The sequence below is a fragment of the Aquarana catesbeiana genome, linkage group LG08 (genome assembly GCF_042186555.1).
Source record: "Aquarana catesbeiana isolate 2022-GZ linkage group LG08, ASM4218655v1, whole genome shotgun sequence".
Classification (NCBI taxonomy): Eukaryota; Metazoa; Chordata; class Amphibia; order Anura; family Ranidae; genus Aquarana; species Aquarana catesbeiana.
In genome coordinates, this window is record NC_133331.1 from 262,621,866 (window position 1) to 262,647,893 (window position 26,028).

Genomic DNA, 26,028 nt, shown 5'->3' on the forward strand with positions numbered 1-26,028 from the left:
AAGGAATATCCTATACTGGGGCAAGCCATGCAATCGGATCCATTCAAAGTGCTTTTTCAGGCCAAATTGGATGGTACCCGGGCCTCGTGTCCGAAGAAACAAGGTTTTACCTGTAACGCTTCTCTTTTTAGAGAGCTGGACCCCGGGATCCAGTATTTGTTTTTTTCAGCCATATCCCTGGCGGGGTGCTTTACGGGGCCAGAACTGCGGATCCTCCTATTCAAGGGGGCCCCAGTCTCTGAAGGTTTTTTCAAACGGAGCCCACCGTGAGAGGTGAAGATTGGGTCTGTATAACAAAACCCTGCAGCTGGATAAGGTAAGAGAGACTCCTCAAGAATTTTTTAATTCTAGTAGGTTTTCTCCTTTAAGTAAATGTATGCAATGCCTATTGTCGCTACCGGGGGCTGTCAAGAGCACATACCTTTTCATGCTTGTTCTGTCTGTCTCAGTGTCCACGCTGTACGCTCCTCCAGCCAGGCTCCAGGTAGGATGGGTTGGGGGGCTCTCTCCTTAGAGATACTCCCCCCATGATTTAGGGGGGCCAGGATGGCCTGAACAAACAGCGGTAGTATACCGCACCACCGCCGCTACCGCATTTTCGGCAGGTTCCCCATCCACCGCCCCTTCTCTCTCATCCGCCCCTTCTCTCTCCTCCGCCCCAGTCTCCCCTCCATGCTTGTCCCGAGGATTGGAGCCTCGGCTCGCGCGGGAAAGCACACGTTTTTGAAAAAAACAAGGGGGGGCGGGAGGGGTGGTTGGAGAAGGGGGGGGCAGAGCATTAACGCGACGTCCGGCGTGATTAGACGCCCATATCGCTGGCTACACAGGCTATAAAGTGCACTCTCTTTCAGGTGCAAACAGCCTATGGAGGGACACAGAGCTGACGGGCGCATGTGAGGTGGGACACAGGCATTCTCCCAGGCAGCATTTACTTAAAACACCAGACTGAGCATTGGTAGCAGCGGCAGTTGCTGAACTACATCGCTCAGCAGTCAGTGTTTTTTTGTGGTACCTCCACCTTTTGTTGCTTTGCACTATGGGTAGAAGAGGTACAAATACCCCGAAAACCAGAGGCTCCAGGGGATCTCCCTCAGGCTCTGAGGACCCCCCTGAAGGGCCTGGGATGGCTGGCCAGGGTGAGCCGTCGGGGTCAGGGGCTGCATCTGCTTCTGGCACTTCAGCCCCTGTATACATTACGCAGGAGGTTTTTTCCTCAACCAATAATGGACTAGAGGAAAGACTAATAGCCTTAATCGCATCTTCACTCAGTGGAAGAAAACGCACTAGGTCTCCCTCTGTTACCCAGGACCCTCAGGCAGAGGAACTCTGGGAAAAAGGAGAGGAATCCCTCTCAAAGGATCGGGATGAGACTAATGATTCCTCTTCTGAGGAATCAAGTTGAGAAGGGCCCTCTTCAGCTTCTCAGGATGAGAAGGTGTTAGTGCAAATTCTTGCTGGATTGGTCCGCTCCACATTTAAGTTGCCCGTATCTGAGTCAGTTAAAGAACCCTCCTCTTCTTTGGGTTCACTGAAGCCTCCTCAAACAACACATGCTTTTCCTGTTCATAGTTTACTAGAAAAGCTCATTTATTCTGAGTGGGATCACCCAAATAAACATTTTTTTCCTTAGCAGTTTCAGTGGCTCAACCTGCAGTGGCAGCAATCTGAGTCTGTCAATACTTGAGAGACCATGTTAAACAGGTCCTCAAAGTTTTACCTGAACAGCAAGCCCAGGGGTTGGCCAACCTTCCAGCGGCTTTATGTTTTGCTGTTGATGCAATCAGAGATTCTATTATCCAAACCTCTCGCCTTTCGCTTAGGTTGGTGCATATGCGTAGAATCTTATGGTTGAAAAATTGGTCAGCCGAATCACCATGTAAGAAGCTTCTGGCTGGATTTCCATTACATGGGGCAAGGCTGTTTGGAGAGGATTTGGACAATTATATCCAAAAGATCTCTAGTGGAAAAAGCACACTCTTACCAGTTAAGAAAAGGAGTAAGTGTCCCTCTTTTAAACGGGCTCTTTCCCCAGTGCCAGGAGCATCAGCCTCCAGGCAGTTGCGACGGCCTCCTCCGTCAGGCTCAAGAAATAAATTTCAGAGTCGACCCCAGGGACAAAAGAAGTCCTGGCGGAAGAAGCCTACTAGACAAGAAGCTAAAGCCTCTTTATGAATGAGCACCCCCCGCTCGCTCGGGTTGGGGGAAGACTGCTACAGTTCTCAAAGCTCTGGCAGGAAGATTTCCAGGACAGATAGGTGATCTCCACAGTAACTCTAGGATACAAACTGGAGTTCCGAGCATTCCCCTCTCCTCGTTTCCTCAGATCAAATATCCCCAGAGATCCAGAGAAAAAGCAGTCTCTCTAGCGTTGGAGCGACTATTGTCGCAAAAGGTCATCGTGGTGGTTCCCACGGAAGAGCAGGGATTGGGTTTTTTTTCAAACCTTTTCACGGTTCAAAAACCAAATGGAGATGTCAGACCCATTCTGGATCTAAAGGATCTAAACCGATTCCTAAAGATTCGATCCTTTCGCATGGAATCAATTGGATCAGTAGTCTCCATCCTACAAGGAGGAGAATTTCTGGCGTCAATAGATGTCAAGGATGCGTACCTGCATGTACCCATTTTCCCTGCTCATCAAAAGTACTTGCGTTTCGAAGTAGAAAAATGCCACTTTCAGTTTATAGCCCTGCCTTTCGGGCTAGCTACTGCACCTCGGGTGTTTACAAAAATCTTGGCTCCTCCTCTGGCCAGATTAAGGGCCCAAGGTATAACTGTCATAGCATACCTACACGACCTGCTCTTGATAGACCGGTCGGTAGCCTGCCTGGACCAGAACTTGGTCTCCACAGTCAACTACTTGGAGTACCTAGGTTGGATTCGCAACTTAGAAAAGTCTTTCTTAAAACCAGTAAGAAGACTAGAGTATTGGGCCAGGCAAAGATCAGTGTCTTAAAAGAACTGATTCAGGTAGTCAGGGCAAAAAAGGGTCCTTCTGTTCACCTTTGTATGAGGCTGCTGGGAAAAATGGTGGCTTCATTTGAAGTAGTTACCTATGCTCAGTTTCATTCGAGACTGCTACAATACAGTATCCTGTCTGCCTGGAACAAGAAAGTGCAGGCATTAGATTTTCTGATGCGTTTGTCTCCTACAGTGCGTCAGTCCCTCAGTTGGTGGTTAATACCCGAAAACCTGCAAAAAGGGAAGTCCTTTTTACCGGGTACCTGGACAGTGGTAACAATGGATGCCAGTCTTTCGGGTTGGGGAGCAGTTCTGGAACAGTCTGCTGTCCAAGGGGAATGGTCCAAAATCAAGAGGACCTTACCCATCAACATTCTGGAGATCCGGGCGGTGTATCTAGCCCTAAAGGCCTGGACTCAGGCTACAGGGTTGCCTTGTCAGGATCCAGTCCGACAATGCCACTGCAGTGGCTTATATCAATCATCAAGGAGGCACCAGGAGTCGTGCAGCTCAGGGAGAAGTGAACCAGATTTTAGTCTGGGCAGAAAAGCATGTGCCATGCATATCGGCAGTTTTTATTCCGGGGATAGATAACTGGCAGGCGGACTATTTGAGTCACCAGCAGTTAGTCCCAGGGGAATGGTCTCTTCACCCCGACGTCTTTTGGGCCATATGCCAAAGATGGGGGGTTCCAGATGTAGATCTCTTTGCATCCAGATTCAACATAAAGATCGGCAAGTTTGTGGCAAGAACAAAGGATCCTCTTGCATGCGGGACAGATGCGTTGGTGATTCCATGGCATCGGTTCTCACTGATTTATGCATTCCCCCCTATTCTGCTACTGCCACGACTCCTTCGCAGGATCAGGCAGGAAAGGAAGTCAGTACTTCTGGTGGCCCCAGCTTGGCCCAGGAGAGCTTGGTATGCAGAAATAGTAAGGATGACAGTAGGTTCCCCGTGGACCCTACCGTCACGTCTAGACCTGTTATCTCAAGGTCCAGTGTTCCATCCTGCCTTACAAATGCTGAATTTGACGGTTTGGCTATTGAGACCCACGTTCTGAAGAATCGTGGGCTTTCAGGTCCTGTGATCTCTACCTTGATCAATGCAAGGAAGCCAGCTTCCAGAATAATTTATCATAGAGTCTGGAAGACTTATGTATCCTGGTGTGAAGCCAAGGGTTGGCATCCCAGAAAATATGTCATAGGTAGATTTCTTGACTTTCTACAAATGGGATTAGAAATGAAGCTGACCTTGAGTACCATCAAGGGCCAGGTCTCTGCCTTATCAGTATTATTTCAACAGCCACTTGCTTCACATTCTTTGTTCCGAAACTTTATGCAGGGGGTGACGCGTCTTAATCCTCTGGTTAAGGCGCCCATAAACCCCTGGGACTTGAATTTGGTTCTGTCAGTTTTACAGAAACAGCCTTTTGAACCAATACGTCAAATTCCCTTGGTCTTGTTGACAAGAAAGTTAATTTTTCTGGTAGCCATTTCTTCTGCTAGAAGAGTATCAGAATTAGTAGCTCTTTCCTGTAAAGAGCCTTATTTAATCATACACAAGGATAGAGTGGTATTGCGCCCTCATCCTAGCTTTCTACCGAAAGTGGTTTCAGATTTTCATCTAAACCAAGATATTGTTCTGCCTTCCTTTTTTCCAGATCCCTGTTCTACGGAAGGTAGTAAGAGCAGTCAAGGCCTATCTAAAAGCAACTGCTCAAATTCGCAAAATGGATGTTTTGTTCGTACTGCCAGAAGGTCCAAATAGAGGAGAGGCAGCGTCAAAGTCTACCATTTCAAAATGGATTTGACAAATTATTATTCAAGCTTACGATTTGAAACAGAAAATTCCACGTTTTCAAATCAAGGCACACTCCACAAGGACTATTAGTGCTTCTTGGGTGGTGCATCACCAGGCCTCTATGGCTCAAATCTGCAAGGCCGCAACCTGGTCTTCAGTCCTTACATTGACCTGATTTTATCAGGTAGATGTGGGAAAGCATGAGGATATCGCCTTGGGGCATAGTGTGCTGCCGGCAGCGGTACAAGGTCCTCAGGCCTGATTACACCCTACGTTGTGTGGTCCCCTCCCCTCAAATAGCATTGCTCTGGGACATCCCATTAGTAATTACTGAGGCTCTGTGTCCCGTGATGTACGAGAAAGAAAATAGGATTTTTATAACAGCTTACCTGTAAAATCCTTTTCTTTTGAGGTGCATCACGGGACACAGAGGTCCCGCCCCTCTTCTAATACACTTATATTGCTTTGCTACAAAACTGAGGTATCCCCAGTAAGGGGAGGGGTTATATAGGGGATTGAACTTCCTGTCTAGGGTGTGACCAGTGTCCAATCACCTAGTGATACCCTATAACCCATCAGTAATTACTGAGGCTTTGTGCCCCGTGATGTACCTCAAAAGAAAAGGATTTTACAGGTAAGCTGTTATAAAAATCCTATTTTTCCAAAATTCAAATAGAATCAATTTGATTCGATGTATCCTGGTCATCTACCAATATATTTAATTCTGTCACATAATCTGTTTTATTTAGGATCACCAGTTCTCCTCCTTTGTCCGCTGGCCTTATAACTACCTCTTTGTTTTTTTCTAACATTTTAAGGCCTTTTTCTATGTCTTTCTTCCGCCTTCCTCATGTAATATTTAGCTGATCAAGATCCTGAAAACCTCACCAAAATGGTTATTGGCTACTTTGGATTTGAACACAGACTTATTCCTAAGCTGCGTATACTGAAATTGGTTTTCTTCCTGGCCCCCCCTGTTGTTGGCATAGTGTTTTTAATATTAATTTTCCTAAAAAAAATGTTTGTAAGTCAATAAAAACATCACATTTTTTCAGATTCATGTCTCTTTTTTCTTTATCTTCTGCCCTCCTCTACATCCTCTGGTCCTCGGTTTCCTTCCTCTCTGCCATTGTGTTGGTGTGTTGTAATACCAGGGTGTCCATTCCTCCTCCGTTCTCTCTGATGGAATGTACTCTTCCCCTCTCCCCCTGTTGTTGGGTTTCCCCTTCACCCTCCACGGGGGGGGCTCCATAACTTCTTCCTGGAAAACCCCCTTTTGGGTTATTGTAATTCCCGGGATAGTGGTTGTGATTCCAGGGTGGTCTCCCCTGTCCTCTTCCTCCTCCCCTATTTCCAGGATAGTACTCCTGCAACATTGTTTGTGAGATTTTAATATCTTATTGAATAAATCAAGACGTGGGTTCTCTCTCCTTATGTTAGAGTCTAATTTTAGGGAGGATACATTTTGAAGAGTCATCTCATCTCCCTGTTTACCAGTCTAAGCCTGATTGACACACATGCAATACTGCTAAGGGGTCCACTTGATCTGGTGAGTCTAAGCACATAGGGGGGTGTGTGAAGCACGGATCACTTGCGTGAGTTTGAGCACTACAGCACTTTGGATTATCGATTGCACGTGAGCACTTTTGAAGAAAATTTGTGTTTGGGACTGTTTTAACCAACAAATTCGGACTTTCACTGGATACATGCTTGATACATTTTTTGGGATTTTCTTGTTTTTCCACTTGTAATAATTTCCTTTGTCTGTTTATGCACAACACTTGCACTTTATTTTCTTTTGGTGGTATTTAATCACCTCTGCGCTCTTAATTTTTTGCGCTATAAACAAAAAACCACTGACAAATTTGAAATTAAAAAAATGTAAAAAATTTGAATTTCTTCATCAATTTAGGTCAATATGTATTCTGCTACATATTTTTGGTAAAAAAAAATAAAAAAAATCCCAATAAGCAAAAGTTATAGCGTCTACAAACTATATGGGATATATTTTATAGAATTTTTATTTATTTTTATTTTTATTTTTTTACTAGTAATGGCAGCGATCAGTGGGAGCCAGCGGACATATGATTCTACACAGCGGGAGCGAGCCACCAGCGGCGCGCCCTCACGCCCAATACCGGGAAGTGCAGGATCACGTATATATATGTGATCCTGCGCAGCACGGCCACCCTGTAGCAGTAAATGTGCTATAGGGCTGTGGGAAGGTGGTTAATTAGTGTCAGTTGATAGCATTATTATTATTAATTTTATTTAATCTATTTGAGCACAGGATTTGCTTGTATATTGTGCTTGCGCTAATTTATTTTAGTATTATTGTGTAGTGTTTCATTCATAACAGGTGTGCTTAGTATTGTGATGCGGTGATTAGCCCACAGCTATCACATGGTAGCTGTAGCCAATCACAGATCACTATTAATCACAGCTGTTATGAATGTAACCCAATCATGACAGTTCAAAACATTGATAATCACTGTAACAGCCATCAAAATATCACACTGAACTACTTTGATGAAAGTATGCAAGAAAAAAAATTATTTTTTTACAAAATGTTAAAAAAAAAATATTAAATAATTTTGAATTCAATGTTTTTATGTTTTTTAACCACTTCAGCCCTGGAAGGATTCACCCCCTTAATGACCAGGCCATTTTTTGCGATACGGCACTGCATTATTTTAACTGACAAATGCACGGGCGTGCGACATTGTACCCAAACAAAATTGACATCTTTTTTTTTTTTTTCTACAAATAGAGCTTTCTTTTCGTGGTATATAATCAGTTTTGCGGTTTTTATTTTTTGTGCTATAAACAAAAAATACTGCCAATTTTGAAAAAAAAGACAATATTTTTTTACTTTCTGCTATGCAAATATTTTTAGAAAAAAACTAATTTAATTATCAGTTTAGGCCAATATGTATTCTTCTACATACTTTGGGCAAAAAAAACCCCAATAAGCGTATATTGATTGGTTTGCGCAAAAGTTATAGCGTCTACAAAATAGGGGATAGATTTATGGCATTTTTATTATTATTATTATTTTTTTACTAGTAATGGAGGCTCATTTTTTTTAACAGGACTGTGACATTGCGGCAGACAGATCCGATACATAACTGACATTTTTGACACTTTTTTTGGGAACCAGTGACATTATTATAGTGATGAGTGTTAAAAATATGCACTGTCATTGTACTAATGGCACTGGCAGGGAAAGGGTTAACAGGGGTGATCAAGGAGTTCCCTGTGTTCCCTGTTTGTGATTACTAACTGTATGGGGGACTGTGTGACTGGGGAAACGCAGTTTGCTTAGCGGGAAGAGGGATCTCAGTGTCATCCCCCGACAGAACGGAGATCTGCCTTGTTTACTTCGGCAGATCCCCGTTCTGTCTCTTCGGGGATCGTGAGCGGCTTTGTTCCAGCCTCCTAATAGTAAACACGGAAGCGACGTCATGATGTCACTTCCTGTTTACTCGGCTGCCAATGGCGCCAGTTTTAAAAAAATATACAGTATTCAGAATCGCCATAAATGGCGATCTGAATACTTTGAAGTGCAAAGGAGGGATTGGAGGTCTTTTAGACCCCCGATCCCTCTATAAAGAGTACCTGTCACCACCTATTACTGTCACAAGGGATGTTTACATTCCTTGTGACAGCAATAAAAGTGATCAAATTTAAAAAAAAAAAAAAAACACAATTTATTAATATAAAAATAAATAAAGTAAGGAAAAAAATTTTTTAAAGCCCCGCCGTCCCCGCGAGCTCGCGCAGCAAAGAAAACGCATACGGAAGTCGCGCCAGCATATGTAAACGGTGTTCAAATCACACATGTGAGGTATCACCGCGATTGTCAGAGCGAGAGCAATAATTCTAGCACTAGATCTTCTCTGTTACTCTAACCTGGTAACCGTATAAAAAATTAAAGCGTCGCCTATGGAGATTTTTAGGTACCGTAGTTTGTCTCCATTCCACGAGTGCGTGCAATTATAAAGAGTGGCATGTTTGGTATCTATTTACTCGGCGTAACATCATCTTTCACATTATACAAAAAAATTGAGCTAACTTTACTGTTTAGTTTTTTTTTAATTCATGAAATTGTCCCTTTTCCCAAAAAGTTGCGTTTAAAACACCACTGTTCAAATACCGTGTGATATGAAATATTGCAACAATCGCCATTTTATTCTCTGCTAAAAAATATATACAAAAAATACAGATTTTAACTTGTAAACATCAAATTTCAAAAATAGGCTTAGGCACGAAAGGGGAAAAAAAAAAAACAGTGGTGACTAAACATACACCAAAAGAAAGCTCTATTTGTGTGAAAAAAAATTATAAAAAAAGTCAAGAATTTATAGAATTCTCTGTAGCACCGAACAGTGGCGGCCCGTCCATAGGGGGCGCCAGGGCGCCGCCCCCCCCCCCTCCTGTAGTCAAAAAAAAAAAAATTCAAACAAAAAAAAAATTTTTTTTTTAAACGGCCCCTTTAAGAACATAAAAAAAAAAAAAAAAAAAAAAAAAGTCCTTCAACAAAGTGCACTGTGGCGCCGGACGCCAGTGCACTATGGGAAGCGCCACGTCAATGCAATCACGAGATTGCAGACGCGGCGCTTCATTTGCGGGCTTTTAACCCGCCTTGTGGCGCAAACGAAAACGCCGATTAGCTTCCGCTCGTAGAATCAGTGTGATTCTATGGGCGGGAGCATTGCTTTTCAAATCTTGAGGTCACTTCCGGCTTTCGTGAAGAAGACGAGAGCCGGAAGTGATGTCGGCAGCTCCGTTCTTCAGCTGAGCGGAGCTGCAGGAGGAAGGTAAGAGTCATATGAGGGATGTGTTGCTGTCTGGCAAGCAGGGTGAGCTCCAGCACAGCTGCATGTATCTGTCCCTCTCTTCCCCATTCCCCCCCCCTCCCTCCTGTCTCACTACACACGGACTGAAGACACCTATACACAGACAGAGGGGGAGGGGGAGGAGAATGGACACATACACAGGACGTTATCAAAGAAAGATACAGTGATTTGAGGGGCTGGGAGAGGATGCTTTATGTGCTAGGGGCCACTTTGGGAGCAGAGAGGATTTGTGCTAGAAGGGGGGTTGAATATAAAATTAGACCCCCCCAGCACAAATCCTCTCTGCTCCCAAAGTGGCCCCTAGCACATACAGCATCCTCTCCCAGCCCCCCAAATCACTGTGATTATCTTTCTTTGATAACTTGCCCCTCTTCCCCCTTGTTCAAAGAGATGCTGGCTGTTATTAAGGAGACAATCATGGTTTCTGGGATCAGTGGACACAGTGGCTGCGTTTTTTTATGACACAGTGGCTGCGTTTTTTGATGACACAGTGGATGCGTTTTTGATGACACAGTGGATGCATTTTTGATGACACAGTGGATGCATTTTTGATGACACAGTGGATGCATTTTTGATGACACAGTGGATGCGTTTTTTATGACACAGTGAATGCGTTTTTGATGACACAGTGAATGCGTTTTTGATGACACAGTGGATGCGTTTTTGATGACACAGTGAATGCGTTTTTGATGACACAGTGAATGCGTTTTTGATGACACAGTGAATGCGTTTTTGATGACACAGTGGATGCGTTTTTGATGACACAGTGAATGCGTTTTTGATGACACAGTGAATGCGTTTTTGATGACACAGTGGATGCGTTTTTGATGACACAGTGAATGCGTTTTTGATGACACAGTGGATGCGTTTTTGATGACACAGTGGCTGCGTTTTTTATGACACAGTGAATGCGTTTTTGATGACACAGTGAATGCGTTTTTGATGACACAGTGGCTGCGTTTTTGATGACACAGTGAATGCGTTTTTGATGACACAGTGAATGCGTTTTTGATGACACAGTGGATGCGTTTTTGATGACACAGTGAATGCGTTTTTGATGACACAGTGAATGCGTTTTTGATGACAGTGGATGCGTTTTTGATGACACAGTGAATGCGTTTTTGATGACACAGTGGCTGCGTTTTTGATGACACAGTGGCTGCGTTTTTGATGACACAGTGGCTGCGTTTTTGATGACACAGTGGCTGCGTTTTTGATGACACAGGCTGCGATTGATGTTTTTTTTTCAGAATTTTTCAGTTTGTTTGCGCCCCCCCAAAAATTTTGAGCACCAGCCGCCACTGGCACCGAAATGTGGTATTGCAGCATAGCCGGAGAGTTCAGATGGTGAGCTTTTGCTGCAAGATAATAAGTAAAGATGTGTATGTAAGCTAACAGTTTTGACTGTTAGTAGTGCCCTAGGGGGTTGTACTGTAGGGAGGCTGATAAGGGTCAAATGAAGGTTTTGGGTAAAGTTGGGTCTATTTCTATTTCCAAATGGACGCAAATAAAATTGCAAAAAGGACAAAAAATACTCACCAAATTGATGCTGGGCTTTCGGTAAGCAGAAAGTGTTAGAGATCCAGCAATGATGTACTGCAAGATAACAACACACAATGATGAACAATCAACAGAAAGTTGTCATCGTGTCATATAAAACAAAACATAACATATACAAACACAGATGCACATGCAGAATTATGTCAGTGCAAAATATAATATAATATATATATAATATAATAAGCAGCATTGTGGCAGAAAATGATTTAATTTAATTTGTTGTTTACATAAATGTAAGGTTATACACCAAGTCTTGGGAAAAGAGCATCATCTTGTATATACACTGCTCAAAAAAATGAAGAGAACACTTTTTAATCAGAGTATAGCACCGGCTCCTGTACATATCCATCTTCAAAGTGCCGACGTATATCTCGGTAACGGCAGCAGCTGCTGCCATAACCGAGGTATCCATCTTTTCAGTGAGCGGTTCTGTTAACGATAATTCTGGTCTCTGCGGCGGATTCGCCGCAAGATCACCGTTATCAGCGGTGGGAGAGGGGCCACTCCCCTCTCCCGCCGCTTACCGGAGCCGTCGGCAGCGGTGGAGGTGATCGGGACCTGTCTGTGGCTTGGTATGGAGACGAGTGAGAGGAAGATGGCCTCCAACCGTCTCCATACCATAGCAGGGCGGAAGTGACGTTAAAACGTCACTTCCGCCCATACGTCTTAAAGGCGCATTTTTTCAAATGACAAATTTTTCTTTTTTTTTTCTTTTCTTGCATTTAAGTCCAAATATGAGATCAGAGGACTTTTTGACCCCAGATCTCATATTTAAGAGGACCTATCATGCTTTTTTCTATTACAAGGAATGTTTACATTCCTTGTAGAAGGAACAAAAGTGACCCAAATTTTTATTTTTTTAAAACAGTGTAAAAATAAATAAAATCAATTAAAATAAATAAGAAATTTTTTTTTTTTTTAAAGCTCCCCGTCCTGACGAGCTCGCACGCAGAAGCGAATGCATACGCGAGTAGCGCCCGCATAAGAAAACGGTGGTCAAACCACACATGTGAGGTATCGATGCGATTGTTAGAGTGAGAGCAATACTTCTAGCCCTAGACCTCCTCTGTAACTCAAAACATGCAACCTGTAGAATTTTTTAAATGTCGCCTATGGAGATTTTTAAGGGTAAAAGTTTGTCGCCATTCGACGAGCGGGCGCAATTTTGAAGCGTGACATGTTGGGTATCAATTTACTCGGCATAACATTATCTTTCACAATATAAAAAAAAAATTAGGCTAACTTTATTGTTGTCTTATTTTTTTATTCAAAAAAATGTATTTTTTCCAAATAAAGTACGCTTATAAGACCTCTGTCTATTGCAACGATCGCCATTTTATTTTCTAGGGTGTTAGAAAAAAAAATGTATAATGTTTGGGGGTTCTAAGTAATTTTCTAGCAAAAACTTTCAGATTCTGTGTTTACAAGTTAAGAATTAAAAGAGGCTCGGTCTTTAAGTGGTTAAAGTCCTGGGATATTGATCTGGTCAGTTAAGTAGCAGAGTGCGTTGTTAATCAGTTTCAATCAGTTTTAATTAAATTAACTGGTGCACTAGATGGGCAACAATAAGATGATCTCCAAAACAGGAATGGTTTTACAGGTGGAGGCCACTGACATTTTTTTCCTACTCCTCTTTTCTGACTGTTTGACCCTAGCCAAATGCAAAACTAATGAAAGTGTCACTACTGGTAACGTGATGTGATACCTGGACCCTATAGAGGTTGCACAGGCAGTCCAACTCCTCCAGGATGGCACAATAATACGTGCCATTGGCAGAAGATTTGCTGTGTGTCCCGGCAGTCTCAAGAGCATGGAGGAGATAGGCATTTACTCTAGGAGAGCTGGACAGGGCCAGAGAAGGTCCTGAACCCATCAGCAGGACCAGTATCTGCTCCTTGGTGCAAGGGGGAACAGAATGAGCACTGCCAGAGCCCTATAAAATTACCTCCAGCAGGCCACTGGTGTGAATGTCTCTGACTAAACATTTAGAAACAGACTACCTGTAGTGGGCCGTGTGCTTACTGCCCGGCACCGTGGAACTCGATTGGCATTTGCCACTGAACACCAGAATTGGCAGATCCACCAATAGCGCCCTGTGCTTTTCACAGATGAGAGCAGGTTCACCCTGAGCACATGTGACAGACGTGAAAGGGTCTGGAGAAGCCGCAGAGAATGTTATGCTGCCTGTAACATGGTTCAGCATGACTGGTTTGGTGGTGGGTCAGTGATGGTCTGGGGAGGCATATCAATGTAGGGACACACAGACCTCTACAGGCTAGACAATGGCATCCTGACTGCTGTTGGATATCGGGATGAAATCCTTGGACCCATTGTCAGAACCTACGCTGGTGCAACAATGCCCGGCCTTATGTGGCGAGAGTATGCAGCCAGTTCCTTGAGGATGAAGGGATTGATACCATTGAATGGCCCCCACGCTCACTTGACCTAAATTCAATAGAACACCTCTGGGACATTAAGTTTCATCCGATGCCGCCAGGTTGCACCTCAGTCTGTTCAGGAGCTCAGTGATGCCCTGGTCCAGATCACTATCCATGGTCTCATTAGGAGCATTCCCCGATTATGTCAGGCATACATACAACCACATGAGGGCCATACAAACTACTGAGGACCATTTTGAGTTGCTTCAATGGAATTTCAGCAAAATGGACTAGCCTGCTGCATCATTTTTTCACTTTGTTTGATGGAAATGAAAATTATCAACCTACAGAGGGCTTAATTCAAAGACACCCTGAAAAACAATGTGGTATCCTTATCATTACCCAGTCCATATCAGTATAGATATCCAGCATGATATTTTTCCCCATTGAGACCTGATGTGTTCTCAAAGTGTTCCTTGAATTTTTTTGAGCAGTGTATTTTATTTACATTTGAGAATACTGCTAAATAGTATAGGGCAGGGGGCTTCAAACCTTATAAATAAAGGGCCAGTTTACTGTTCTTCAAACTTTAGGGGGGGGGGGGGCGGACTGTGGCCAGTGGGAGAAGAAAATGTTCTGTCATCAGTGGGAGTAAACAATGCCCCATCATTGGTATTGGGGGGGCTATAGTGCCCTATATACATATCAGCAGTACAGATGAAGTAATAAACGTTTACAAATGTGTTCATCATCAAAATATGCTGCAGCTTGTACAGTGACAAAGTCAAATGAATAAGGATATACATCACGAAATCTAGATTGTGTCATTATACGTCACTTAAAAAAATGGGGTAACTAAACAAAACTCAAATAAAATATGAACTAGGCCACACCGATATCTCTCAATCCATTCTACTGTACATTTTCAACTAGATATGTTTCAAACAGCAATAGCTCCAGAAATTGAAGTAAGCCAACCTGTCCATATTTTTCCAAAATTTTTGGGGCAACCCCTAGAAGCATACGTCAATTTTTTCAACGGTAATGCCACCCAGAATTGCACAGATGGGGGAGACGTATCTTTCCACTTAAGTGCCAAAGCTTTTTTAGCTTAAAAAAAATACTATGCTCAATAAGGTCTTGTTAGAGCTAGACAATTCCTCCTCACAAAGGTCTCCCAAAAGGCATCTTGCTGGGGAGCAAATGTTCAAGAGCGCCAGGTTTTCTTCCAGAAATTGAATAACTGCTGCCCAAAATCTCTGAACATAGGACAGTTCCAGATCGTATGAAAGTAGTCCCCTGGGGCAGCAGGGACAGTCTAAGGAATCCACTCTACCCATTTTATGTAAACATGCTGGGGTGTAGTAAATGCAATGTAGGTAATTACAGCAAATTGTAGTAATTTATCTCTAGCCGATATAACTGTAGGGAGCAGTGAGTCCACACTATCAGACCAGGCTTTCTCTGTGAGGGATGGGATATCAGTTCTCCACTGTCTAGCTATCTTCTACATTCTGGTTGAGGCAGAGGTCAAAAAGCATCAGGTAATATCTAGAAATAAGTTTTGAATGGTCTTACTCAAATAGAAGTTGTTCTAGTTTAGATGGAGGATGAAGCAAGACCCCTGCCAATCCGACTTAGACTGCCACTGCATGGCCTAGCTGAAGGTAGCAAAAAAAAAAAAATATTGGGAATCTTAAACTCTAGTTGTAGGTTTTGAAAGTATGGTCAGGGAACAACTGATGAGCATATTTTACTCCATAGAATGCCAAACGTGACCCCTACAGAGTGCCCCACCATTGTTTTTAGTGGGAGGAATAGTGCCCCACCATTGTTTTTAGTGGGAGGAATAGTGCCCCATCATTGGTGTCAGTGGGAGGAATAGTGCCCCATCATTGGTGTCAGTGGGAGGATTGGTGCTCCATTGTTGGTATCAATGGGAGGAATAGTGTCCCATCTTTGGTGTCAGTAGGAGGAATAGTGTCCCCATCTTTGGTGTCAGTAAGAGGAATAGTGCCCCATCATTGGTGTCAGTGGCAGGAACTATGCCCCACTGTTGCTGACAGTGGGAGGAATAATGCCCCAAGAGCCAGATAACAGCAAGCAAAGGGCCGCAGTTTGGAGAACACTGATATAGGGCATGGCTTTGGTCACTCACCTCTTCCTCTCCATAGCCCAAACATGATGCCCAAACAATTAATATAATTTTTTCACTATAAAAATGATATAGCGAAAAATTAGGTATGCTCAATTAGGAAAAAAAAGACCATCCAAAAGTAGACTTAAAATAAATGTTAACCCTAACTGGATGAGATGTTCTTTGTGAAAGCTCCATGATTTAAAAAAAAAAAAATCACGTCTTTCATAATATTTTCCATCTCAGTATTGCTGTCCCCCTTGATTCTCTCGAACACATAAGGGTTGATTTACTAACATTGAAGAGTGCAAAATCTGGTGCAGGTGTGCATAGAAACTAATCAACCAATTCCAGGTTTTTTGCACAGCTGCACCAGATTTAGCACATTCCAGTTTTAATATATCAACCCCATACTGTCTACACATACTTAATTCAGAGTTGGCTACACATCATTGCTCTGGACCTGCTTCCTGATAGTGAATGCAATGAAACATAGCTATGCAATGCGTGCCAGGTCAGCTTTCATCAGGAATGCATGTTATGGGGTGACAACACAGTAGCACAGTGGGGGAGACAATTGTCACCCCATAACAGGAAGATCTCCTTTTAGTGCCATACTCGGTTTATTAAGCAGGCAGAATGTACTGGATATCCTGTGCATAGTTACATGAAAAAATGTTCATGAATTTAATAGATTGGAACAAAAAAAAAAGCAAAACATCTGAGTAATTAGCTAAGTCAAATGTCAATGTTAATTACAGATCAGCTTCCATCAGTGTAACTTCACTGAAATGTTTGACAATTATGTAGTGAACATTTGTTTATATAGTTTTGTCATGTGAAAGGATAAAACCAATGAAATGAATGAATGAAAACAATACTTACAAAGACGGGGCCCCAAAAAGAAATAGCGCTTGCTTCTGTGTTAGTAATGGCGAGGATTGCTAATGCAATACCTAGACCAATCTCAAGGACGGACACAACAATGATTAAAACCTAAAGAGGAAAGATATTGTTTAGTCAGTTGACCCAACATTGCACTTCAATACACACATTAAAAATGCGATTACTAGATCCCCTATATCTTTAACAATCAAGCATCTGAAATATAGAAAATTAGGACGTATACTGTAGCTGCCCTTTCCTCCTCAGTACTAGGATTTCATATTACCTGCTACAAAACTAGATAGATGTCCATGGTATTTGGCAAACATCATTATTCTAAGGGCTTTTTTCTCAGAGAATAGGTTCAGGAACTCCCCTTTTCAAGTCACCCCTTGTCTTTGCCCCCTATCCACCTCTGAGCACTGCCCCTTGGTTCCATCCCCTACCCACCTTCCAGTACGGACCTTTTTAGAGAATACAGAACCAAGTATCATTTTGTGGTGCTAAGTAATTTGTAGAGATTTTATTAATAAGCATTAAGATAAGATATACACCCTTCTTTCAACAATAGACCCCCCTTAACAAAATGACCCTCCAGTAACAAAAGAACCACCCTAGTAACAACAGACCCACCCCAGCAACAATTGACCCCTGTCAGCAACAACAGATCCCCCATCAGCCAGCATCAATGGACCTTCCAGTAGCCAACAACATCAGACCCTTAACATCAACAATAAATCTCCCAGCCTCCAGCACACCTCAGCACCCTTTGCCATTACATACATTCAGTACCGGAACTGCATTCCCCCACGTTCCCGCTGAAAAAAAGCCCTGATTATTCTTAATTACGTTATACATTTTAAAGAAAATACACTGCAGTAACAAAACACATCCCTGCCTCTGCGGTACCCGCAGCACCTCATGGGCCAGATTTCCATCACTGGAGCCCGTAGGAACATACCATTTGGTGCCAAAACCAAGGTCCCTCTGTAAGGACCACTTTTATTATTTTTTTTTTACTGGTCCCAACCTGGCTTAGAATATTTTTAAACCAAAAAAACGTTGCGGAAAAAGTAGCACCAAATAATAAAAAAATAATAATTTCTCAGTGATAGCTGCACTCTCAAAATGTCCACATAAACATTATACATATTAATATTCTTGAAAAACGTGTTGCGCTATCAATATACAGTGCATAAATTCCTAACAATTAATCAAGTAAAAGATTCATATATATCAAAAACTGTAAATAAAAATGTGTTAAACATTTATAAATAATCCAGTAAAGTCTTCAAGAAGAAAAAAAGTGATCTTGTGCAAAAAGTTCATTTATACTTGTGTATCAACAAGAATCCATATTTCAGTGTGGATAGCAAAATCTTCACACCCAAAAGTGCACACCCAACTCTCAAGCTGCTTACCAGCTACTCTGACCCCAAGATGGGGGTCTGGCTGCACTTTATCCCAGTATCCCCATGGGATGGATGGATATCAGGAGCCAAGATTGTGTGTGTCTGCATGTGACTGATTGATTTATATGTGATTGTACTCCTGCCTTCTTGTACGTAGATTTAACTTTTATTAAAAAGCATGAATTTTGAATTACTCCACTATGAGTTCCTCCTTTGTCTCTCCCTTTAGCTGAGCCCAATGTTGAACATCATGGTTGTATGGTATCCCATCCTAGAATCTTGGCTCCTGATATCCATCCATCCCATGGAGATACTGGGATAAAGTCCAGCCAGACCCCCATCTTGGGATCAGAGTAGCTGGTAAGTAAGGATGAGCTCCGGCGTGTTCGCACAGCCCACGTGTAGAGCCCGCCAAGAAGTCGGAACTGCGCTAATCACAGGCAGTGAGAAATTGTCCCGATGCAGAGATCGGGAAATGTTTCACTGCCTGTGATTAGAGCAGCACATAGCCAATTTCCTGGCGGGCTCTGCACGTGGGCTGTGTGAACACGCCGGAGCTCATCCTTACTGGCAAGCAGCTTATGAGTTGGGTGTGCACTTTTGGGTGTGAAGATTTTGCTATCCACTTAATTTCTTCTTAGAATATTTTTAGACAATCAATGGGTAAACAAATATACAAGAGTAAAAAGTATTTCTGCTCATGATGAGAAAATTGCGTGATGATCACTTTGCATGGAAAAGTTGCCTCTTTGGCTCTGCTGCTATAGGAACAGGTCTTCAGTAGGTCCAACCCTGGACAACAGAGTGTGTAAAAACTGGTTAACAGCTAGTGCTTTGAGATGGTGAGCTAAATTTGTAGGCCTTTTTTGGATTTGCCTTTCATAAAAACCCCCCATTGTGTTTTTTCCCCCTTCATGACCAGGCCTTTTTTTTTTTCTTATTTGGCACTGCGCTATTGTAACTGGAAATTGCGCGGTCATGCAACACTGCACCCAAATGAAACTTATATCATTTTTTTTTCACACAAATAGAGCTTTCTTTTGGTGATATTTGATCACGACTGGCTTTAAAAAAAAAAAAGATATATAGATATATTATAGATATATTATATATATATCTATATATATATATATCTATATCTATATATATAGATATATATAGATATAGATATATATATATATATCTCTCTATCTATCTATCTATATATATATCTATATATATATATATATAGATATATATATATATGAAAATAGACTGAAAGTAACAAATTCATTTTTTTTTTAATTTTCGGTTATAAAACATAGTAATAAAAAAAATTTTAAAAATCTAATTTCATCATAAATGTAGGCCAAAATGCATTCTGCTACGTGTCTTTGGTAAAAAAAAAATCCCAATAAGTGTATAATGGTTGGTTTGATCCCACTCCCTAAAGAAATACACTCACCGACTCCAAATGCCTACACTCGCTTGTAAGGCTAAAGTGCTTTTATAACCATACGAGAAAGTGTTTAATAAAACTGGTTATACTATTTTACACTATTGGAGCACTATTTTTATTTACATGTGGAACGATTTCTGCACACACCATTGGATTTTTGGTTTGCCGATTTTAACCTTTCTCGTATGGTTATAAAAGCACTTTAGCCTTACACGCGAGTGTAGGCATTTGGAGTCGGTGAGTGTATTTCTTTAGGGATCACTCAGCACTCGGGTGTGGTGGAAGTTACTAAGAAGACACTACCATTCAAAGAACTTTTTATATACATCTAGTTGTGGACTTTTTTTTTTTAATTTTTCGTTCATTTAAATCACTTGTCACATGGTGTTTTAATTGTTGATTTGAATATTTACACTAATTTGCAGTGTTCCTTTTTAGGATAGGGCCACTGTTTTTTCACTGTTGTTTACATTAGTTTATATGCACATCATTTTAGTCATTATTTTTCCGCGTTACAGGAAAAAACATTATTTACAAGTCTTATTATAGGCTTACCTATAGGTAAAAGTGGTGTAACTAGGTTTACAACCACTTTAAAGTGATTGTAAAGTCGTGTTTTGTTTTTTAAATAACAAACATGTTATACTTAGGCTCGGTTCACACATGGGCGGCACGACTTGCAGGTCGCCTCAGCGAGGCGACCTGCAAACGACTGCGGGGCGACTTGCGAGACGACTTCTGCATAGAAGTCTATGCAAGTCGCCCCAAGTCGCCCCCAAAGTAATACAGGAACCTTTTTCTAAGTCGGAGCGACTTGCGTCGCTCCAATTAGAACGGTTCCATAGCACAGAACGGGAGGCGACTTGTCAGGCGACTAGGTCGCCTGACAAGTCGCCCCAGTGTGAACCGAGCCTTACCTTATAAATAATAAAAAAAATCCTGCAAGCTACCCTAAACAAGCCCTGAGCTACAATTAGCATCAGGTGTGATTAAAACATGTTATACTTACCTGCTCAGTGAAATGGTTTTGCACAGAGCAGCCCGGATCCTCCTCTTCTCGGGTCCCACACTGGCGCTCCTGGCTCCTCCCTCCTGCTGGGTGCTCCCACAGCAATTGGACCGCATTGGAATGAGCCTCTCAAGCAGCCGGCGGAGATCGGCGAAACCGGTCAGGCTATACCACGGTCCACCTCTGGATGCAGAGCACTTGACATTGACAAATATTTTCCATGGCGTGGCGGATTATACAGGATAAGATTACCTCGGTCCACTGAAGGACGCTGGTGTTTCATGGACCTGATAAGTATACCAATATTTATTTGGATATGGAACTATGTCCCTTCATTGTGCTTTATTACTTGGATTACAAATTTGCCCTGAAGGGCCGGGAATGCTAGCTTGAGTTTGTCATACCAACATTATTTGAGGATCATTAGCACAGTGAGAAGGAGGCCATGGAGGACTTTGTGATCACATGAATAACTGCAAGATATACCATCATTTTTATCACTCACACCAACCCTGGCTACTACACCTCCCATGGACCACTGTTGCTAGTTCATCTCCTCAGCTACCCTACCTTGGTTCATCCATACTGTCTACAAGCATCTTTAGCATGAACTGTGAGGTTTTCCTTTGAGGCTTGTCAGAGACACAGATGTCATTGTGGAGCATTCCAACCAATGGAATCCATAACCCTGTTACCTATTTATCTGCCATAATCTTAGTTTCAATATCAGGACATATTTCCCCTTGAGAGGCTACATAAGCCAGGGGATGAAACCATAATACAGTACATGTACCTTTTTACACCTTGATTTTGATGGTCATATCTACCTTCTAGAGATGGGCTTAGTGTTTTAATGAAGGTAAAACACTTGCCTCCAGACAAAGTTAGTTATGTTAAACACCATTTCCCTGCCCCCTCTTTCCAAATAGAACTAAGCTGATTGTTTCCTTGTTGGAAATTCCAGAAAAGAACATGTGACAAAGGTAAGCTGGTACGTTTGTTTGATTTATGACTTTACAATATTGCTTTCCAAGTGATTTTTGATACCAATAAATATTTTGTGCACATGTGGGAACTACAAGTGAGTGGAGTCGCATAGTATTTTGTACTTGGAATGGTTGCGCACAATCAGTATTTTTTTTCTTGATTTAGAAGTATTGTATTCCCATTCCACCCCCCCCCCTCCCTTTCTACTTTGTATAATGGTTTACTTTTGTAATTAACATATCAATACCACATTGCAGTAGATGCATTGGATAGCACCTTGAGGGTCTTGTACTCTTTTATGCCCCGTACACACGGTCGGACATTGATCAGACATTCCGACAACAAAATCCTAGGATTTTTTCCGACGGATGTTGGCTCAAACTTGTCTTGCATACACACGGTCACACAAAGTTGACGGAAAATCCGATCATTCTGAACGCGGTGACGTAAAACACGTACGTCGGGACTATAAACGGGGCAGTAGCCAATAGCTTTCATCTCTTTATTTATTCTGAGCATGCGTGGAACTTTGTGCGTCGGATTTGTGTACACACTATCGGAAATTCCGACAACGGATTTTGTTGTCGGAAAATTTTATAGCCTGCTCTCAAACTTTGTGTGTCGGAAAATCCGATGGAAAATGTGTGATGGAGCCTACACACAGTTGGAATTTCCGACAACAAGGTCCTATCACACATTTTCCGCCTGAAAATCCGACCGTGTGTACGGGGGATAAGTATGTCCCCCCCCCACAGCAAGCAGCTTGCAATGAGGGCACCCAAGCAGGCACGCTCCCGATCAGCGGCTCTGTGTGTCCATTCACACACGAAGCTGTGGCGCAGCCCCACCCCCTGTCTCCTGATTGGCTCACTGGCTGTGATTGACAGCCAGTACGTCAATGTCTTCTGCTGCTGCCAAAACCCAATAAGGAGCGCGAGTCCCAGGAGAGACAAAGCTCTTGTGGACAACGCTGGATCGAAAGAAGGCTCAGGGAAGTAATAGGGGGGTAAGGGGGGCTGTTGCACACAGAAGGTTTTTACCTTCATGCATAGAATTCATGAAGGTAAAAATCCTTGTGTCTTTACAACCATATTAAGGTCTGTAATGTATGCTGCGTTTTACTAAAAATCTGTTTGATTCTTCTCCATTGCAGGAAGAAGAAACAAAAAGATCACTACCTCTGTACAGAGCTCTGTGTTGTTTGTCAACACAGGGCTCTGGTCTGTGATTGGATAGAGCTAATCAGCAGGTACTGGCCATTAATTATTGGTCAGGACCTGCTGACAAAATCCCATTGTGTCCAATTTCAGTGGGAGTCGGCGGGGGCACGCTGAACCCTGAAAAAAGCAGCAATGTACAGGTTCATCACTGTGCCTGTATAAGCTGCCCGACCGCAGTACAATGCGGGCAGGCGGTTTGCAAACGGTTAAAGGGTATTTCCACTTTTGCTTATTCTTACTTTATTTTTGGTACTTGTCCCCATAAACAAAGCATGACTTTACAGTTCAGAGGCTGCATTACTCTGCATGACCGGTGCTAAAAATCTAGTAAAACAAGTGAGAGATGTCTTCCTCCAGACAAGGTTAGTTATGATAAACACCGTTTCTCCGCTCCCTCTTACAGTACCAAATAGAACTAAGCTGATTGTTTCTTTGTTGGAAATTCCAGAAAAGAACATGTGACAAAGGTAAGCTGCATTTTTAAAATATTTTGTTGTGTATCGCTCAATTGAGATCAACCTGCCTTTCAAATACATGTGAAATGCTGGAAAACAATGCCCATTGACATCATTTTAAACCATTGTAGATGTGGATGTAAGCGGAGCGAGCTATGGGCCACAGCTGCAAACCAAAAGAGAGTACATAGGCACAGAACTACATAAAACGCCTTAGATAGCTACCAATGCCTCGGTGGAGTTATTAACCACTTCAGCTCCGGAAAATATTAAACCATTTTTAATTCAATGGTTTAATATTTTTTAACCACTTCTGCCCCGGAATTATTTACCCCCATAATAACCAGGCCATTTTTTTGTGATACGGCACCGGTCGTGCAACACTGTACACGGATAAAAACTATGTCCTTTTTTTCCCACAAATAGAGCTTTCTTTTGGTGATCATCTCTGTCTTTTTTTATTGCGCAAAAAATAAAAACCGCAGACAATTTTGAACAAAATAGCAATATTTTTTACTTTCTGCTATAGAACACATCCAATCAAAAAATTTAAAAAAATCAAATGTATTCATCAATTTAGACCAAAAAGGTATTCTGCTACATGTTTTTGGTATAAAAAAAATCCTAATAAGTATATTGATTGGTTTGCGCAAATATTATAGCGTCTACAAACAATGGGATATTTTTATGTAATTTTATTTTTTTACTAGTAATGGTGGCGATCAGCGACTTATAACAAATGTGACACCTAACTGACACTTTTTGGGGGTCCAGTGACACTAATACAGTGATCAGTTGTAAAAAATATGCACTGTCACTGTACTAATGACACTGGCAGGGAAGGGGTTAACATCAGGGGCGATCAAAGGGTTAAATGTAAGCCTAGGTTGTGCTTACTCACTGTGGGGGAGGTGCTTTGACTAGGGGAAGGCAAAGATCTGTGTTCTTCCTTAGCAGAAACACAGGATCACTATCTTCCCTACTGACAGAACAACAATCTGCCTTGTTTACATAGGCAGATTGTCGTTCTACTTGTGCCCTGTACAATCAGCGGGTGCCAGTGGACATCAAGTCCACGGCACCCACTGCTGAGCTCCTGCTGTGTATAATCACAGCTGGAGGGGGTCACAGGCGGCACGTTCCCCAGACCCAGAAGTGTCAGATCATATACTAGGTACTTGATCTGGTGCAGTGCGGCCGCCCTGCCACAGTATATGTGAGGTGGGACGGTCTTTACTGGTTAATGTTTTTTTGAAATACAGACCTACTTTTACCAGGGCACTGCTTTAGGGTTTCAATCTTCACCTGACATCCAAATTTGGGGTGCCTCAGTGAATTACTCTTAAAGTAGGGTGACCAGACGGGGACCGGGGACATTCCCTGGACTGAGGACACTGTCCCTGGGGGAAGTCTGTCCCCGGTTTTGTCCCCACTCTGCAGGGCCGTGGACGTCTGGTCACCCTACTTTATATTTGCCTGGGCTGTGAAATATCCAGTGTGGTGGCGCCCCTTCCTCCATTAAGTTCTGCTGGGGCTTGGTCTGTCTTGTATGGGGAGGGGGGGGAGGGGCTAGCATGGTTTGATTTTTTTTTTTATGCAGAGATACCCAAGTTGCCTGCACAGAGCTCTGACCTCAACCCAACTGATCACATTTGGGATGAATTGGAATGCCAACTGTGAGTCAGGTCTTCTCATCACAATCAAAATCTAACCTCACAAGCTTACAGAGGTGTGATGGTCTGGTGTCCACTAACTTTTATCTTATTTTATATTTATTTTTTCATTTGTAAGCTTTCAAACTGGTATTTTATATCTGTGTTTAGTCCGGCTGTACGATTACAACCTCAGATGAAGCCTTTTAGAAATAAGTGTGTGTATGTGTGTGTGCTCTACTCACTTGTGTGTGTATTTCAGCTTGAGCTATTGAGCTTTGCACACAACAGGGTTTGAAGAAAAGAAGAAAGGAAAGAAAAGCTAGGATTGGCCACTTTTTGGCTGAAAATGAAAATACATAATATTGATTTGCATTATTTGATAATTACATGTCTACAAAAAAGGAAACTTGTTTTTTTCTTTTTTAATCCTAGGCGAGAAATCTGTTAGTGATCTTGTTGCCATTAGGTATAGGATCACTGATGTGACGTGGGTCTTAATATGATACACATAATAGTAAAAATCCAATGGAGGCTAGATTTTATTGTTCTCATTTTAGCCTGTGAGTACTAAGGGCCCCAAAAATGTTATAGGACACCCAATGATATAACTGTCAGCTTATGGAAGTTGTACAAGTCCAGGCAAATTATTGTGGTATGAGCAATTAGGTAATGTTTTAGGGCCTGGATGAAGGAAGGGAAATATCTCCCAAATCATGTTTCCAAGGTCCACTCATTGTTTTGGCTGTTCAATGTGATAACTGGAGCTAATGCTTTACATACAGCGGCCACTCCTTTTCCCCTGCTTTCACTGATTCGCGGAAGCATGTGATGGAAAACTGTTTATACTACTACTAGCTGGTCTGAACTTCTTAAACATTCATTAGCTGGCAACTTTATGGATCAGTGGACATCCTGCACACTTTTGCATCTCCTTACTTTCAAAGTTTAACATTGACCTTTAAAAATTGCCTTATGTTGGACATTTAATTATTTATCTTTACTGTGATTTTATTGTGCATTATGTTTTCTTTCGTTTTTTAAAATTGCATATACCGTATGTGACGGACCTGGCCGGGACAGAGGCTGTTGGAGAGGACTGGGTGCGGGCCTGTTGCCTTTTGATTATGGGCCCTAGCATTTGGGGGAATGGTGCTCTCTGTGAGCTGTATGCCTGGGGACCCTGGGGTTGGTGTTAATTTGGATTCAGCTCCATGTCCCCCCAAAAACACACAGACTCTGGGAACCCTTTATATGCCATATTAGAATGGT

General features: G+C 42.3%; 1 protein-coding gene across 1 annotated transcript in view; it reads right to left on the reverse strand.

Moving 5' to 3' along the window:
• Positions 1 to 26,028, reverse strand: part of LOC141106392 (uncharacterized) — a 108,722-nt gene that overhangs the window by 35,806 nt on the left and 46,888 nt on the right. Inside the window, exons 3-4 of the mRNA XM_073597142.1 lie at positions 16,584 to 16,694; positions 11,163 to 11,219 (exon numbers count right to left, since the gene is read on the reverse strand). Of these exons, the coding sequence (XP_073453243.1) occupies positions 11,163 to 11,219; positions 16,584 to 16,694 (168 nt within the window). The remainder of the gene's footprint in view (positions 1 to 11,162; positions 11,220 to 16,583; positions 16,695 to 26,028) is intronic.